General features: G+C 30.1%; 5 protein-coding genes across 5 annotated transcripts; all 5 read left to right on the top strand.

The window, feature by feature from the left end:
- Positions 1-2,079: 2,079 nt before the first annotated feature.
- PPL_01071 (adenosine deaminase acting on tRNA 1) lies at positions 2,080-3,519 on the top strand (the record flags this gene model as incomplete). The annotated part of the gene is given in 4 exon segments (XM_020572088.1): positions 2,080-2,686; positions 2,761-3,363; positions 3,406-3,474; positions 3,494-3,519. 4 exon segments carry the CDS (start codon positions 2,080-2,082, stop codon positions 3,517-3,519), a joined length of 1,305 nt encoding a protein of 434 aa, XP_020437946.1.
- A 681-nt stretch (positions 3,520-4,200) lies between these two features.
- Positions 4,201-4,730, top strand: snrpF (small nuclear ribonucleoprotein F; the record flags this gene model as incomplete). The annotated part of the gene is made up of 4 exons (XM_020572089.1): positions 4,201-4,203; positions 4,288-4,422; positions 4,508-4,572; positions 4,676-4,730. The coding sequence occupies 4 exons, from the start codon at positions 4,201-4,203 to the stop codon at positions 4,728-4,730; spliced, it is 258 nt and encodes an 85-aa protein (XP_020437947.1).
- A 384-nt stretch (positions 4,731-5,114) lies between these two features.
- Positions 5,115-5,645, top strand: PPL_01073 (FKBP-type peptidyl-prolyl cis-trans isomerase; the record flags this gene model as incomplete). Its single annotated transcript, XM_020572090.1, has 4 exons — positions 5,115-5,117; positions 5,178-5,400; positions 5,471-5,497; positions 5,584-5,645. 4 exons carry the CDS (start codon positions 5,115-5,117, stop codon positions 5,643-5,645), a joined length of 315 nt encoding a protein of 104 aa, XP_020437948.1.
- Positions 5,646-8,040: 2,395 nt separating this feature from the next.
- On the top strand, positions 8,041-10,019 carry gcsA (glutamate--cysteine ligase; the record flags this gene model as incomplete). Its single annotated transcript, XM_020572091.1, has 3 exons — positions 8,041-8,300; positions 8,368-9,590; positions 9,655-10,019. 3 exons carry the CDS (start codon positions 8,041-8,043, stop codon positions 10,017-10,019), a joined length of 1,848 nt encoding a protein of 615 aa, XP_020437949.1.
- Positions 10,020-10,729: 710 nt separating this feature from the next.
- Positions 10,730-13,061, top strand: PPL_01075 (neural Wiskott-Aldrich syndrome protein; the record flags this gene model as incomplete). Its single annotated transcript, XM_020572092.1, has 3 exons — positions 10,730-10,942; positions 11,123-11,297; positions 11,497-13,061. The coding sequence occupies 3 exons, from the start codon at positions 10,730-10,732 to the stop codon at positions 13,059-13,061; spliced, it is 1,953 nt and encodes a 650-aa protein (XP_020437950.1).
- Between the last annotated feature and the right edge of the window lie 107 nt (positions 13,062-13,168).

Here is a 13,168-nt window from a genome sequence, read left to right on the forward strand (position 1 = left end):
GTAAATTTATATAAATATAAGTATATGAATATTTGGATTCTACAGAATATAAGAAAAGAATGAAACAATCGAGGTACTTATGTTTCGTGTCGACGTTTCTTGAGGGAACAAAAAAAAATTAAAATAAATAAAAATAATTATTTTGTTGCAAAAAAAATGTTTAAAAAATAAAAATAAATGTTTTATAAAAAAAACCTATTTTGTTTGTATTTGGAAAAATCATATCGATTCTCTGGATTGTTTGTGTCATAACTGCATTGCATTCTTACTATTCTGAGCCTTGGTGGGGGGCAAAATGCAACAAAAAAATATCAAAATTTTAATGCATTTATAAAATATTGTCACCTTAATTCGAGATCAGGTTTGTTTTGTTTTTGTTTTTTTGTTTGTTTTTCATCTGAAAAGTTTACGCTCCCAAAATGGAAGTTTTTTTTGGGTTTTGACCAGCTCACTATAATGGTCTTGCATTAAGGCAGGTCCCCAAATCCAAAGAACTGAAAAAAATAAAATATTTAAATTTATTTAAATCTTGGTCCGCACACACACAAATCTGTTGATCAACAACGCAAACATACCTAAAACTGAAAATCTACATAATTTTTTTTTTTTTTTTTTGAAACTGAAGAATGTTAACCAGGTTGTGTAAAAATAATTTGGTGAACTTTTTTTTAGAATTCAATGACGATGCATGGAAGATGTCTTATGATTGGCGCCAAGAATTCTCTTCACTTTTGATTCGACACAGTTTTTTAGTTTTTTTTTTTTGTTTTGCGTGTGCAACGTATTTTATTTTTTGTATCATAACCGCATTACCACAGTGTCACTTGATCATGATCGAGGCGTATACAGAGTGTTAGTGGGGGATTAGTTTAAAGATTTCGAGATTTATTATAATGATCTCCAAAAAATGTGAAAGAATGGGGGTGTTCATATGACAATTGCTTTTTTTGAATCAATTTTTTCAACAAAAAAAAAAAGCTTTGTGCAGGTCGCCCAAACCATTTGCTGAATGAGTACCGGTGGTTTTTGCACGAAACTTGACTATTATAATTCATTTAAGGCATTGAGAAAAAAAAAGGTGATTCTTTTGTTATATCTCAGGATGTTGCTTTTAAAAAAATAAAATAAAATAATTATAATTATAATTTCGCAACGTTGTAATTAATTAATAACTACATTTATTTACAATTATATTAGAATAGTATCATGATAAACATAAAATATTGGATTTTTTTATTATTGTACTTTGTCAAAAATAAAAGTAAAAAGAATAATTTAGATTGATTTTTTTTTTTAAAATCCCACTGTAATCAAAGTCTCTGCTACACCTTCCACAGATTTTATGTTTTCTTGAGAGAATTTGTTTGGTTCTTTGAAAACACAAAGTAATATGGTTTGATTGTTTTTGATGACAGAGCACTTGTTTTGATTGATAACATTCCTCAGATGGATTCTTCTTCCACAGAATTGTTCGATACAATATTTTACACCATCTATTGTGATGCCTCTGAGGAATCCGTGTGTTGGGTCTTTGAATAGATTTGCAATACAAACACACTCTTCATTGTTTATTGAAACACATTTCTTACTGCTTGCCAAAGTAATACCATCTGTTCCTAAAATAATTGAGCTCTCTATAAAATCAAAACTGTCAAGTATCTCTATATAGGACTTGAAATGATAAACAAAAATTAATTAAAAATTAAATAAAAATTAAATAAAAATACAATATAATAAAATAATTACCTGCATATCTAACTATCTAAACAATTTAAGTAATTAATCACTCAAACTAAAATAAATTCTTTATAGATTTTTTTATTTACATAAAAATTATTATTGTATAAGATAGAAATAAAATCAAATAAAAATAAATAACACTGTCACAAAATAAATACAATCATTTAAAGACAATTGATAATAAATTAATATTGATTGTACAAAAATATTATGATTGACAAAAAATATTAACAACACTCAGTGATTAACCAAATCAAAAACACACACTTTTCATGACATTCACACTCACACAATTTATTTATTTGATTAAAGACTGTGTTATATATAACATTGATTAATATGAGTGATAGTAGATTAGATAAATCCGAATGTAATGTAATTAGTAATAATAATAATAATAGTAATATCAATAAAAGTAATAGCACGTTGTTAAAAGATAGAATTGCAAGATTATCAATTGATCATTATGAAAAGTTAGCAAAGAAAGGTAAACCAAATGAAAAAGAATGGACCGTCATTGCATCTATCGTCGCTATTGAGTCTATGAACAATGATATCACCAACAACAACAACAACAACAACCAAAACAACATTGATATCGACAACTCTAAAATGACCGTATTATCGATTGGCACTGGTAATAGATGTGTTGGTAAACAATCAATGTCGTTGAATGGTGATGTCATTAATGATTCACATGCTGAGATCATATGTAAACGTTCATTTCAAAGATATCTTTATAATGATATCATTGCTTTATTATCAAACATAGATAATAATAATAACAGCAACAAAAACAACAACAACAATAATCAATATAAGAGTATCATTCTTCAACCAATCGAAAATAATAATAACAACAACAAAAACAACAAAAACAACAGCCATACACTATTTAAATTAAAAGATAATGTATCTATACATTTCTATGTAAACCAAACTCCATGTATGTGTATTTATTTAAATATGTAGTTCAAGAGTGATTGAGAATCTAATATATTTGTTGTTTTTATTTATTAGGTGGAGATTGTTCAATATATCCAACCAACAATGAAAATAACGATACATCTAGTGGTGATGTTACTGCTTCTGCTGCTGCTGCTGGTGAAAAGAGAAAAAGATATGATAATGATGATAATAGTAAAGTTGAAGATTTAGAGGAAAACAAAGTTGAAACAACCAAAAAGATAAAATGCAATGCCAATGTGGTGGTTGATGATATTCAAAGGACTGGAGCCAAACCAGTTCCAGGAGAGCCAGAGGATAAGAGATTGGACGGCTCAGAGTATCATCAGACAGGTATACTGAGAATAAAGCCAGGTAGAGGTGATCCTACGCTATCGATGTCCTGCAGTGATAAGATTGCTCGTTGGAACATCTTAGGTATACAAGGTTCACTTCTTTCACACTTTGTAGAGCCAATCTATCTTTCATCTATAACAATAACCGATCTCTTCAATCCCGACAGTTGTAAACGTGCATTATACGATCGTGTAAATATTGACTTGAACAACAACAACAATCATAATATTAATAATAATAATAATAATAATAATTGTAATAGTAGTAATGATAATAGTAACGATATATCAACAACGACAATAACAACAAATGATAATCAAAGTAAATTTACATTCAACAAGGAATTCAAGATTTTTAATACAGATATAGAGTTTCAGTGCTCAAAAAAACAATTAGAGTTAAAATTCAGTTCTCCTATTTCATCTGGATTCGGTATGTATATATAATACAGTTAGACATTCAACAGTCGATAGTTAATATTAACTTCAAGTATGTATTGCAGCAATTAGTTATTGCTATCCGAATTTACATGAAGTAATTATATCTGCGAATGGCAAAAAGATGGGTACCATTGCAAAGAACTTTAACCAACCATCGCAAAGATCTGCTCTTTGTAAATTGAATCTATTTAAATTGTTTAACGATACATTGAATTCAATCAAAAGTATCAAGTGTAAAAAAGAAGAAGATTCATTTCATTTCGATTTAACTTTATTGTAAGTATTTGATTTGTATTTAAATTTATCAGACTTTAACTAATGCTTTTTTAAAACTATTCTATTATGCAATATTATAAATTAAATCATTCTTTAATCTAAAGTCAAAACAGTAAGAGCTACCATGATTTTAAGCATTTAGCAAAAGATTACTTTATTGTGTATCAACAACTTAAAGACCAAAAGTTTTCAAATTGGTTGACCAATGATCACTCCTATGAGCAGTTTCAGCAAGAATCAATTTCACAATCATACAAAAAAAAAAAAAGATAATCTAAAACAATCATAATCTAATAAATAATATGATTTAAATCATTGAAGAATATCGAACAGTGACAAAAAAAAAAACTTTATTGTTTGTTAGTTTTTTTTATTTTTTTTATAAAAAAAATCATTAATATTTTTTAATTTTGTAATTTATATATATATTTAGAGATAAAAGATGGTAAGTCTAGGCTTTTACTTTCAGACATATTGATATCCAGCTACATAATACTAATATCTATTAAATCTATTGAATATGTTTTAGAATAAAGTAGAATCACTATCACCTAAACCATTTCTATATGAATTAAAAGGAAAGAAGGTTGCTGTTCGTCTAAAGTGGGGTGGTATGGAATATCGTGGAATTCTTGCATCTGTCGACAACTATATGAATTTACAAGTATGAACATCATCAAATATTACTTGAAAAACAATCATTGATTTACATTTATATACTAACTAATCACTTTCGTTCATTTTTATAGTTGGCCGCTACTGAAGAATGGATTGATGGTGCTATTATAGATACTTTGGGTGAAGTTTTAATTAGGTTAGTTTACAATACAAAACAATACAAAACAATACAATAATCACAAAAGATATTATAATAATCGGTATTAACTCTTTTTTTTTTTAATTTCTCATAATAATAGATGTAATAATGTTTTATATGTTAGAGGTGTGGAACAGGATGCAATGGAACAATAAAAAAAGAAAAGAAAAAAGAAAAAAAGACTATAATTATAATTTAAACCAACATTCATTGGTATTGTTTTATTCGTTCAATAGTATTTGATAATTATATCTCAAAAAATGGTGTTGTTTAATTTACAGCGTGGACATAAACAATCAAATTTGATCAGAAGAACAATCATAAGATACAGTCAGTCGACTATGTCAATACGATATTATATTATAAATCTATGTTTGCCCTATAGAAATCGCTTTTAAGTTTGTCAATCAAACCACAACAATTTAATTTATTTTTGTTTTTGGTGATTTTTTTGTTGTTCATTTTGATCACCTTTTATTTTATTTTTTGCTTTTTTAACATTAATCGATATTAAATTAAGAGATACTAAAAATACTATAATGGTAAAGCAAGCAATAATTTAATGAAAGATAGATCGAATATATATTAAATGATTTAATTAGGGATTAGATATTAAAGTTATTAAAGAAGGTAATGGTGTTAAACCAGTAAAGGGAAATGTAGTTGCTGTTCAATATAAAGGCTCATTGACCAACGGTTATGTCTTTGATCAATCGTTTCACCCATTCAAATTCAAACTTGGTGTAGGTGAAGTAATTGATGGTTGGGATCTTGGTATCCTTAAAATGAGTGTTGGAGAAAAAGCTATTCTTACAATGACTGGTGGTAAGTTAAAAGATTTAAATATGATCTGTGATATCAAAGAAACAAACTAATCAATGTAATCAAACTATAGATCTTGCCTATGGTGAAGAAGGAAGTGGTAGGCTATCAAAACTATTAAATAACCAAAAAAAAAAACTATTGCATATTAATACTAACTATTATATTGTAATTATAAATATTTAGAGCCAGACATTCCTCCCAACAGCACTCTCATTTTCGAAGTAGAACTACTTTCATTTAACTAAGAAAAGTTGTGATACGATATCACTCAGTACAATATTGTTTATTAAATCTTTAACATAATAATATTTGTTTGTAAAAAAAAAAAAGATCTTTATTTTAAACATAACAATTAATTAATAAATTATTAATAATGTGGTAATTTATATCTTTGTATTTTTAGAAATCAATAACTTCACAACCTGTTAGTTGGACCGGTTTTTTTAAAGTTGGAGTTGTAAGGTTCCACAAAATGATTCTACAAGTGTGGTTTTGCTTTAAGCAACAACCACAACAACCATTTTTTTTCATATGAGTCATCACAAATCATGAGTGAGTGCACAGAGCGAAAATAGAATGATTGGTGACTTTAAAGATAGGTAATCATTTTTCATCGACTTGAAGAATACTGGTTTTCATTTTAGAAACACTCTCTCTGTCTGAATTTGATTTATTCCCATGTTTAAATATTTGCAAATTCCTTTGGGGTTATCGTGACAGAATGCCACTACTCAAAAAACAAAATCTGACTATTGTTCAGATTGCTTCCCTCACACACCCCTTCAACTTTTTCACAAAATTAATGGAACAAATCCGATTTAATTATTTAGTTTTTTTTTTTTTTTTTTTCATAATTATTTGTTTTTGGTTTTTTTTGCTTTTGGGATTCTCGAAACTTGTTGCTGCATCATGATGGTTGTGCCCACTAAAAAACGAAATAGATTCAATGACTGTGAAAGATAACAAAAATAAAAAAAAAACATAATTCTTTTGATTATGTTATGGAAGGAAAAGACAGATTCTTTTTGTAATGTTTCTTTTTTTAAACTGGTTTCATACGCCCCAATAACAGAATTAATATTAGTTTGATTTGTTTTTAATTGAAAATTAATACAAAAGCTTTGACAAGTCGAAACTTCAAGTAAACAACCCAAAAACAAACAAAAAAAGAATCATACATACATCGATATATAAATTTAAATTTTGATTCAATTTCAAATCATTAAATCATTTTTATTAAATATATATAACAAACATCAAATTATAAATATATTTTTATTTATTTATACATACACACACTTTTTATTTTAAAGTTAAAAGAATTTATAATACGATAAAGGTAAAAAAAAAAATTAGTTAGTTCAATCGTCACAAGATACTTTTACAAAAAAAAATTCGGAAAAAAAAAGATTTTTGAAATATATTATTACATTCAAATATCAAATATAATTTTTTAAGAAGTGTATTTATAACAAATCATTGAACTTCGATCTTATTTTTTAGTTCATTTGTTGTTGTTTTATTCTTTGTTGTTTATTTTCAACAAAAGGGGTAGAACTGCACCCATAATGGGGCAATGTTTTCTTACCCACACCCAACACTTCTAATATCTCAATAGGTTTTTTCATTTTCTTTGTTTTTGTCTTTTAATGAGTTATAGCAGGTATAATATCTTTTAAAAAAGACTAAGCAAAAGTAAAATAATAACAATAGAGCTAAAAATATTCTGTAAACAAACACATCATTATCCCCCCTTTCGCAATAAAACTATCTTTAATTTGTTTGTTCTTTCTACCACTTAATCTCTAGATTAACACTCTTTACACACACACACCTTCACTCATTGGAAATAATTACAATTAAACTACTTCATAATTAAAAAAAAAAAAAAAAAAAAGAGATAAACAATAGTAAAATAACAACAAGTTTTGCTACCAACCAAACATTAAAATAGAATATTCTTTGTGCTGTACAATGTAAATAACACACTCTCTGCATTTAATTCATATCCACAATTAAGTTTAATAAATAACCGTTCACATCTCCCACATACCACTAAATAAATGATATATTTTATTCTAACCCACATCACTACATTACCACTAATTTGACAGAAGACGACTTCTTTTTTCTTTTCTATGCATCCAAGACATTCTATGTTCTCTCTTTGAATTTCTTTTTTTTTTTTGTTTTTGTTTGAAATACATAATTCACTACTTTGAGTAATAACATTATTACTCTGTTTATCTTCTTCATTTAGTATATAATTCATATTCAATCAAACAATATTCATATACTATTTAAAAATATCAACAAGCAAAACAATTTATTTTTAAAACTAAAGGTGTTAAGATAACTACTTATTGTTTTGTCAAAATTTTTTAAAAAAAAACACTAGCCTGTATCAATACACACACCTGTTCGGTTGACATTTTGTATTTTATTTCATTCAATCATTTATTATTATTTTTGTTATAATTATCGTGTAAACAAAGTTAAAAATATAACTTTTCTAACATTTCATCTTTTAGATAGATATTTTTTTTCTCAGTCTCTTTATCATAGTTAGTTATTGTAGATAGATTATTTTATTAGATTATCATTATATTTTGTTTTATTAGATCAGATTAAGAAAAAAAAATGGGATTCATTGCTGAAGGAAACACATTAGTTTGGGAAGATGCCCAAAAGTACGCTGAATATATTCGTCAACATGGTATTATACAATTAATTAATATTTGGAATGCCAACAAAGATCGTATGAATGACGGATTTAAATGGGGTGACGAAGTTGAATATATTTTATTGAATATCGACGAGTCTACCAAGCAAGTTAAATTATCACTTCGTGGTCATGAAGTTTTACACGATCTAATGCAAAAAGAAAAGATGGACCCAAAGTATGTAGTTTTACAAAAAAAAAAAAAGATTTAAACCAAATCATTAACATTTTAATAATAATTTTAGTAATGTAGATTTCTTGTGGAGACCAGAATACGGTAGATTCATGATTGAAGGTACACCGGGACAACCATACCAAGGATTGGGTAGACAATTATTATCGATCGAAGATAGTTTAGTCAAGAGACGTCAAGAAATTACAGCAAACCTCAAACCAAACGAACGAATTGTAACATTATCAGCATATCCAAGAATGGGTACATTAGATTTCACAGTGCCAGATGCACATCCAAAGGGCGTTGTTGCCGAGTCACAATTCCTTCCAGATCAAGTGATCAATCCACATTTCAGATTCAGTACACTCACAGCCAACATTAGAAAGAGACGTGGTAAGAATGTATCGATCAATATTCCAATGTTTAAAGATATCAATACACCAGCCCACTTGGATCAAATGACTTTTATTTCACCATCAAAGGGTCTCACCGATCCGTATAACCAGCCATATAATATCTATATGGATGCAATGGGCTTTGGCATGGGTAACTGTTGTCTGCAGACGACGTTCCAACTCTCCAATATCGAAGAAGCCAGAAGTGTATACGATCACCTCGCTGTCATGGCACCAATCATGCTGTCACTCACCGCATCAAGTGCAATCTTTAAGGGATACCTCTCGGACATCGACGCCAGATGGACCGTCATTTCACAATCGGTAGATGATCGTACTGAAGAGGAGTACGGATTCAGGCCACTCCAAAACAGCAAATATGTAATCAATAAGTCCAGATACGACTCGATCGACAGTTTCTTGTCAAGAGGAACAACATTGCGTCCAGAGTACAACGATCTACCATTGGTTTACGATAAGGACAGTTATAACACTTTGATTGCCTCTGGTATGGACGAGATTCTCGCCAGACATTTCGCTCATTTGTTTATTCGTGATCCATTGGTAATCTACTCTGACAAGATCGAGATTGACGACCAAAAGAACAGTGACCACTTTGAGAACATTCAATCGACCAATTGGCAAACCGTACGTTTCAAACCACCTCCCCCAAGCTCATCGATTGGTTGGCGTGTAGAGTTCCGTCCAATGGAAGTCCAACTTACAGATTTCGAAAATGCTGCCTATATTGTATTTGTTTCCATTCTCTTGCGTGCCATCTCTGACCTTAAACTGAACTTTTATGTTCCAATCACAAAGGTTGATGAGAATATGAAAACTGCTCACAAACGTGGATCAGTTACAAATGAAAAGTTCTATTTCCGTAAAAATATAATTAGTATGTAATTAATAATTCATCAATGATTGATTTTATCGATATTAACATTAGTATTTATCTTTAGATTCATCACCAAACGGACCAGTTGATAGTGAATATGAAATGATGACAATCGACGAGATCTTTAATGGCAAGAAGAATGGTGAATTTGAAGGTGTTCTTAGTATATTGAAGAGATACGTTTCCAAGTTAAACTTTGATTTCGAAACAACTACTTTGGTCAACAAGTACATTTCATTCATATCAAAGCGTGCCTCTGGTGAATTGCAAACAATGTCAACATGGACTCGTGAGTTTGTGCAGAATCACAAGGCCTACAAGCATGACTCTGTTGTTTCACAAGAGATACAAGATGATCTCATTCAACGTTGTATTGCTATTTCTGAAGGTGTCGTTCAAGAGCCAAAGCTTTTGGGTGATTTCTACTAGAAAGTAATTAGCAATACCAACAAAACAACTATTTAATTTAAGCAATCAATTGTTATATCTAAAGATATCAACACATCACACAAAATAAAATATAAAACTATTTTTTATTTATTGGTTTGGTTCTGCCGTGGTGTAAATAATATTCTTTATTCACTTGAGATATATAAAGTTGATAGATTAGTTTTTTTAATTCTCAAAGTTTAAGTATTTCGTGAACTATTAATACTACTATCACTAACACAACTAAAAAAAAAAAAAAAAAAAAAACAGTTTTATATATCTCTTGAATAAGAATACTTATTATTGGAACCAAACCAATTTATTAGAATATTAATAATATAGGTAATATTATTAATATAACTCTAGAGTAATCAAATCAAAAAAAAATAGATCTCTCTCTTATGCTTATGAAAAAAAACTATTATTATAACTATTGTTCATTGAATTAATTTATTTGAACAAAAATTTTAATATCTGTTGATGTGAAAAATTAATAATTATTAATTAAAAATAATTTCTTGTTTTTTTTTTTTATAAAGTATAAAGGGGGAAAATTAATTTTTTCTTATTTGTAAAACAAGCAAACAAACAAACAAACACTTTAAATATTATATTATTTACAACTTTTGTTTTATTTATAAATAGATTTATTTTTATCATTTTAATTATTAGTTTCGTCAGGCTAGTTTAGTTTTTGAAAGATAACAAAAATGCCTACAGTACAGCATCAAACATTGAATGATCAAGAAAGAGGCAAAGTCTCTTTTATCTATGGAAGCAGTTGTGATGTAATCTGTATTTCAGTTGCCAGATTATACCAAGGAAATCAAGGAAGATGGGATTACACAGGTATTGAAGGTGCAGTTTCAATACTATTAAATCGTGTCGAAAAAACCTATTATATTAGAGTTATTGATCTACTCGTATGTATTTTATTGTTATATTATTCATTTATTTTATTTTATTTTATTTTTCACATTGTTTGTTCATTACAACCTAAACATGTCCAACATCGAATTCGACCAACCAATTTTGTTTTTTCATTTTTTTAATGAAATTAAAAAAATAAATAATTAATTAAAAAATAAAAATTGAAAATCTAGACAACCAAAACTATATTTGAACAAGAGATTTATGAGAATTTCGAATACTCGAGACAAAGAGATTTTTTCCATACTTTTGAAGGTGACAATGCTGTGTATGGACTGTCCTTTGTAAGTCTAGATGAAGCCTATGAATTTCAAGTATCAATACAAAATGTGATACCCTTAATTAAAAGTATGTATACATATCGATTCAATTTTACTATTATCCCCATATACTATATTATTATAAAATAAAAATTGTGTATATACAAAAAATAAAAAAATAAATTAATAATAATAATAATAAATAAAAAAGCAACAATAAATCATGAAATTATTTCATCACCATCATGGTGATAAAAAACAAAGTAATACATATGATTCTAACCAAGAACCTTCCTATCGATTCGAATCTATAGAGGCAGAGAAAGATAATGCAAAGGCAGGAAAGAGAAGAGGTGGATTCCTTTCAAAGATTCTTCATGGCAGCTCGCAGCCCGAAGAGAAAGGAATGGTTATATCCAATCCAACTGGATTCCAGCATGGTATGCATATGGGATACGGAGAGAATGGTTTCGAGGTAAGAAACATTCCACCAGAGTGGCAAGAGTTGTTTGCAAAGGCAGGTGTCAGAAAGAAGGATCTCAAGGATCCAGAGACTGCCCAGTATATCTACAGTGTCATTGGCGCGCAACTATCCAATCCACCAATGTCATCTGGCAACGTCCCTCAATACTCTGATCTACCACCACCTCCTCCAACTCAAAAGGCACCAATGAAACCCGCAAGATCGTCTGCTGCTCCTCCTCCTCCACCCACTCAGCACAAGATGGAGAATTCAATAAAGACACCACCACAAAGAGCATTGGAGCAACCACTCACACCAATTCCATCAACTTACAACTATCCAAGCAAACCACAACAACCTCAGCAAGTCAGACAATCTCAATCTCAACCTCAATCGCAATTCCAAGAGTTCCAATCTGGACAGGATGCAATTACTTATGTATACAATGGAGGTGGACCAATTCAACAACATCCTCAATCCATTACTATGCAGCCAGCTCAACAACAACAGCAACAACAACAACAACAACCAGCTCAACAGGTCACTTATCAACAACAGCCAGTTCAACAACAACAAAGACAACCAGTTTCTTATCAACAGCAACCGGTGCAACAACAACAACAGGAATATCAACAACAGCAACCGGCATATCAGTCAGTTGTTCAACAGGTTCAACAAAAGCAAACTGTATATCCAGAGGTACAACAGAAACCAGTTCTGCCACCACCAAGAGAGGATGTTATGCACCCAACCAAGTATCAGCCACCTGCTCAAGAAGACTTTGCATTCGAGCAACACCAAGTCATTCAGACTCAAGATGGAACGCAATATTCGCAAGACTATTCCTATGAGATTGATACTAATTCAATGGCAGCACCACCAATACCACCAAATCATCCACCACTTCCAAAGGATTACCAAGGACATCCTCCTCAAAGAGATAGAACACCTCCAGCCATCTCTCCAAGAACACTTCCCACTCCACCAAGCAAGGGACCAACGCCAATTGGTCAATCGCCAAGCAAGGGACCAACACCAGTCAGTCAATCTCCAAAAGCAGCACCAGTGTCAGCACCACCCCCACCTCCACCCCCAGCTGCCAGACCTCCAACAGCACCAAGAGCACAAGCTCCAGCTCCAGCCTCGGCCAATGCAGCTGCACTTCCTGCCGCCGGTGGACGTGATGCACTTCTCGACTCGATCAGACAAGGTAAAGCACTCAAACCAGTCGATATTAGCCAACCACTTCCAAGTATCAAGGATCTTGGTGAACCCGCCAACAGATCTATGGTTGACACTCTGATTGAGGCCATGGCTGTGAGAAGAGGTCGTCTTGGTGAAAATGAGTACATAGAAGATGATGAAGATGACGATGACTGGGAATTTTAATCAATATTTGATTAGAATCAACTTGTATCTCTAATTTTACTGTTTTTTTTTTCTTCACTAAATATTTTATAATTATTCATATTTTAAATAAAGCAATTTTCAAACAA

This window comes from Heterostelium album (assembly GCF_000004825.1).
Source record: "Heterostelium album PN500 unplaced genomic scaffold PPL_contig1, whole genome shotgun sequence".
NCBI classification, from domain to species: domain Eukaryota; phylum Evosea; class Eumycetozoa; order Acytosteliales; family Acytosteliaceae; genus Heterostelium; species Heterostelium album.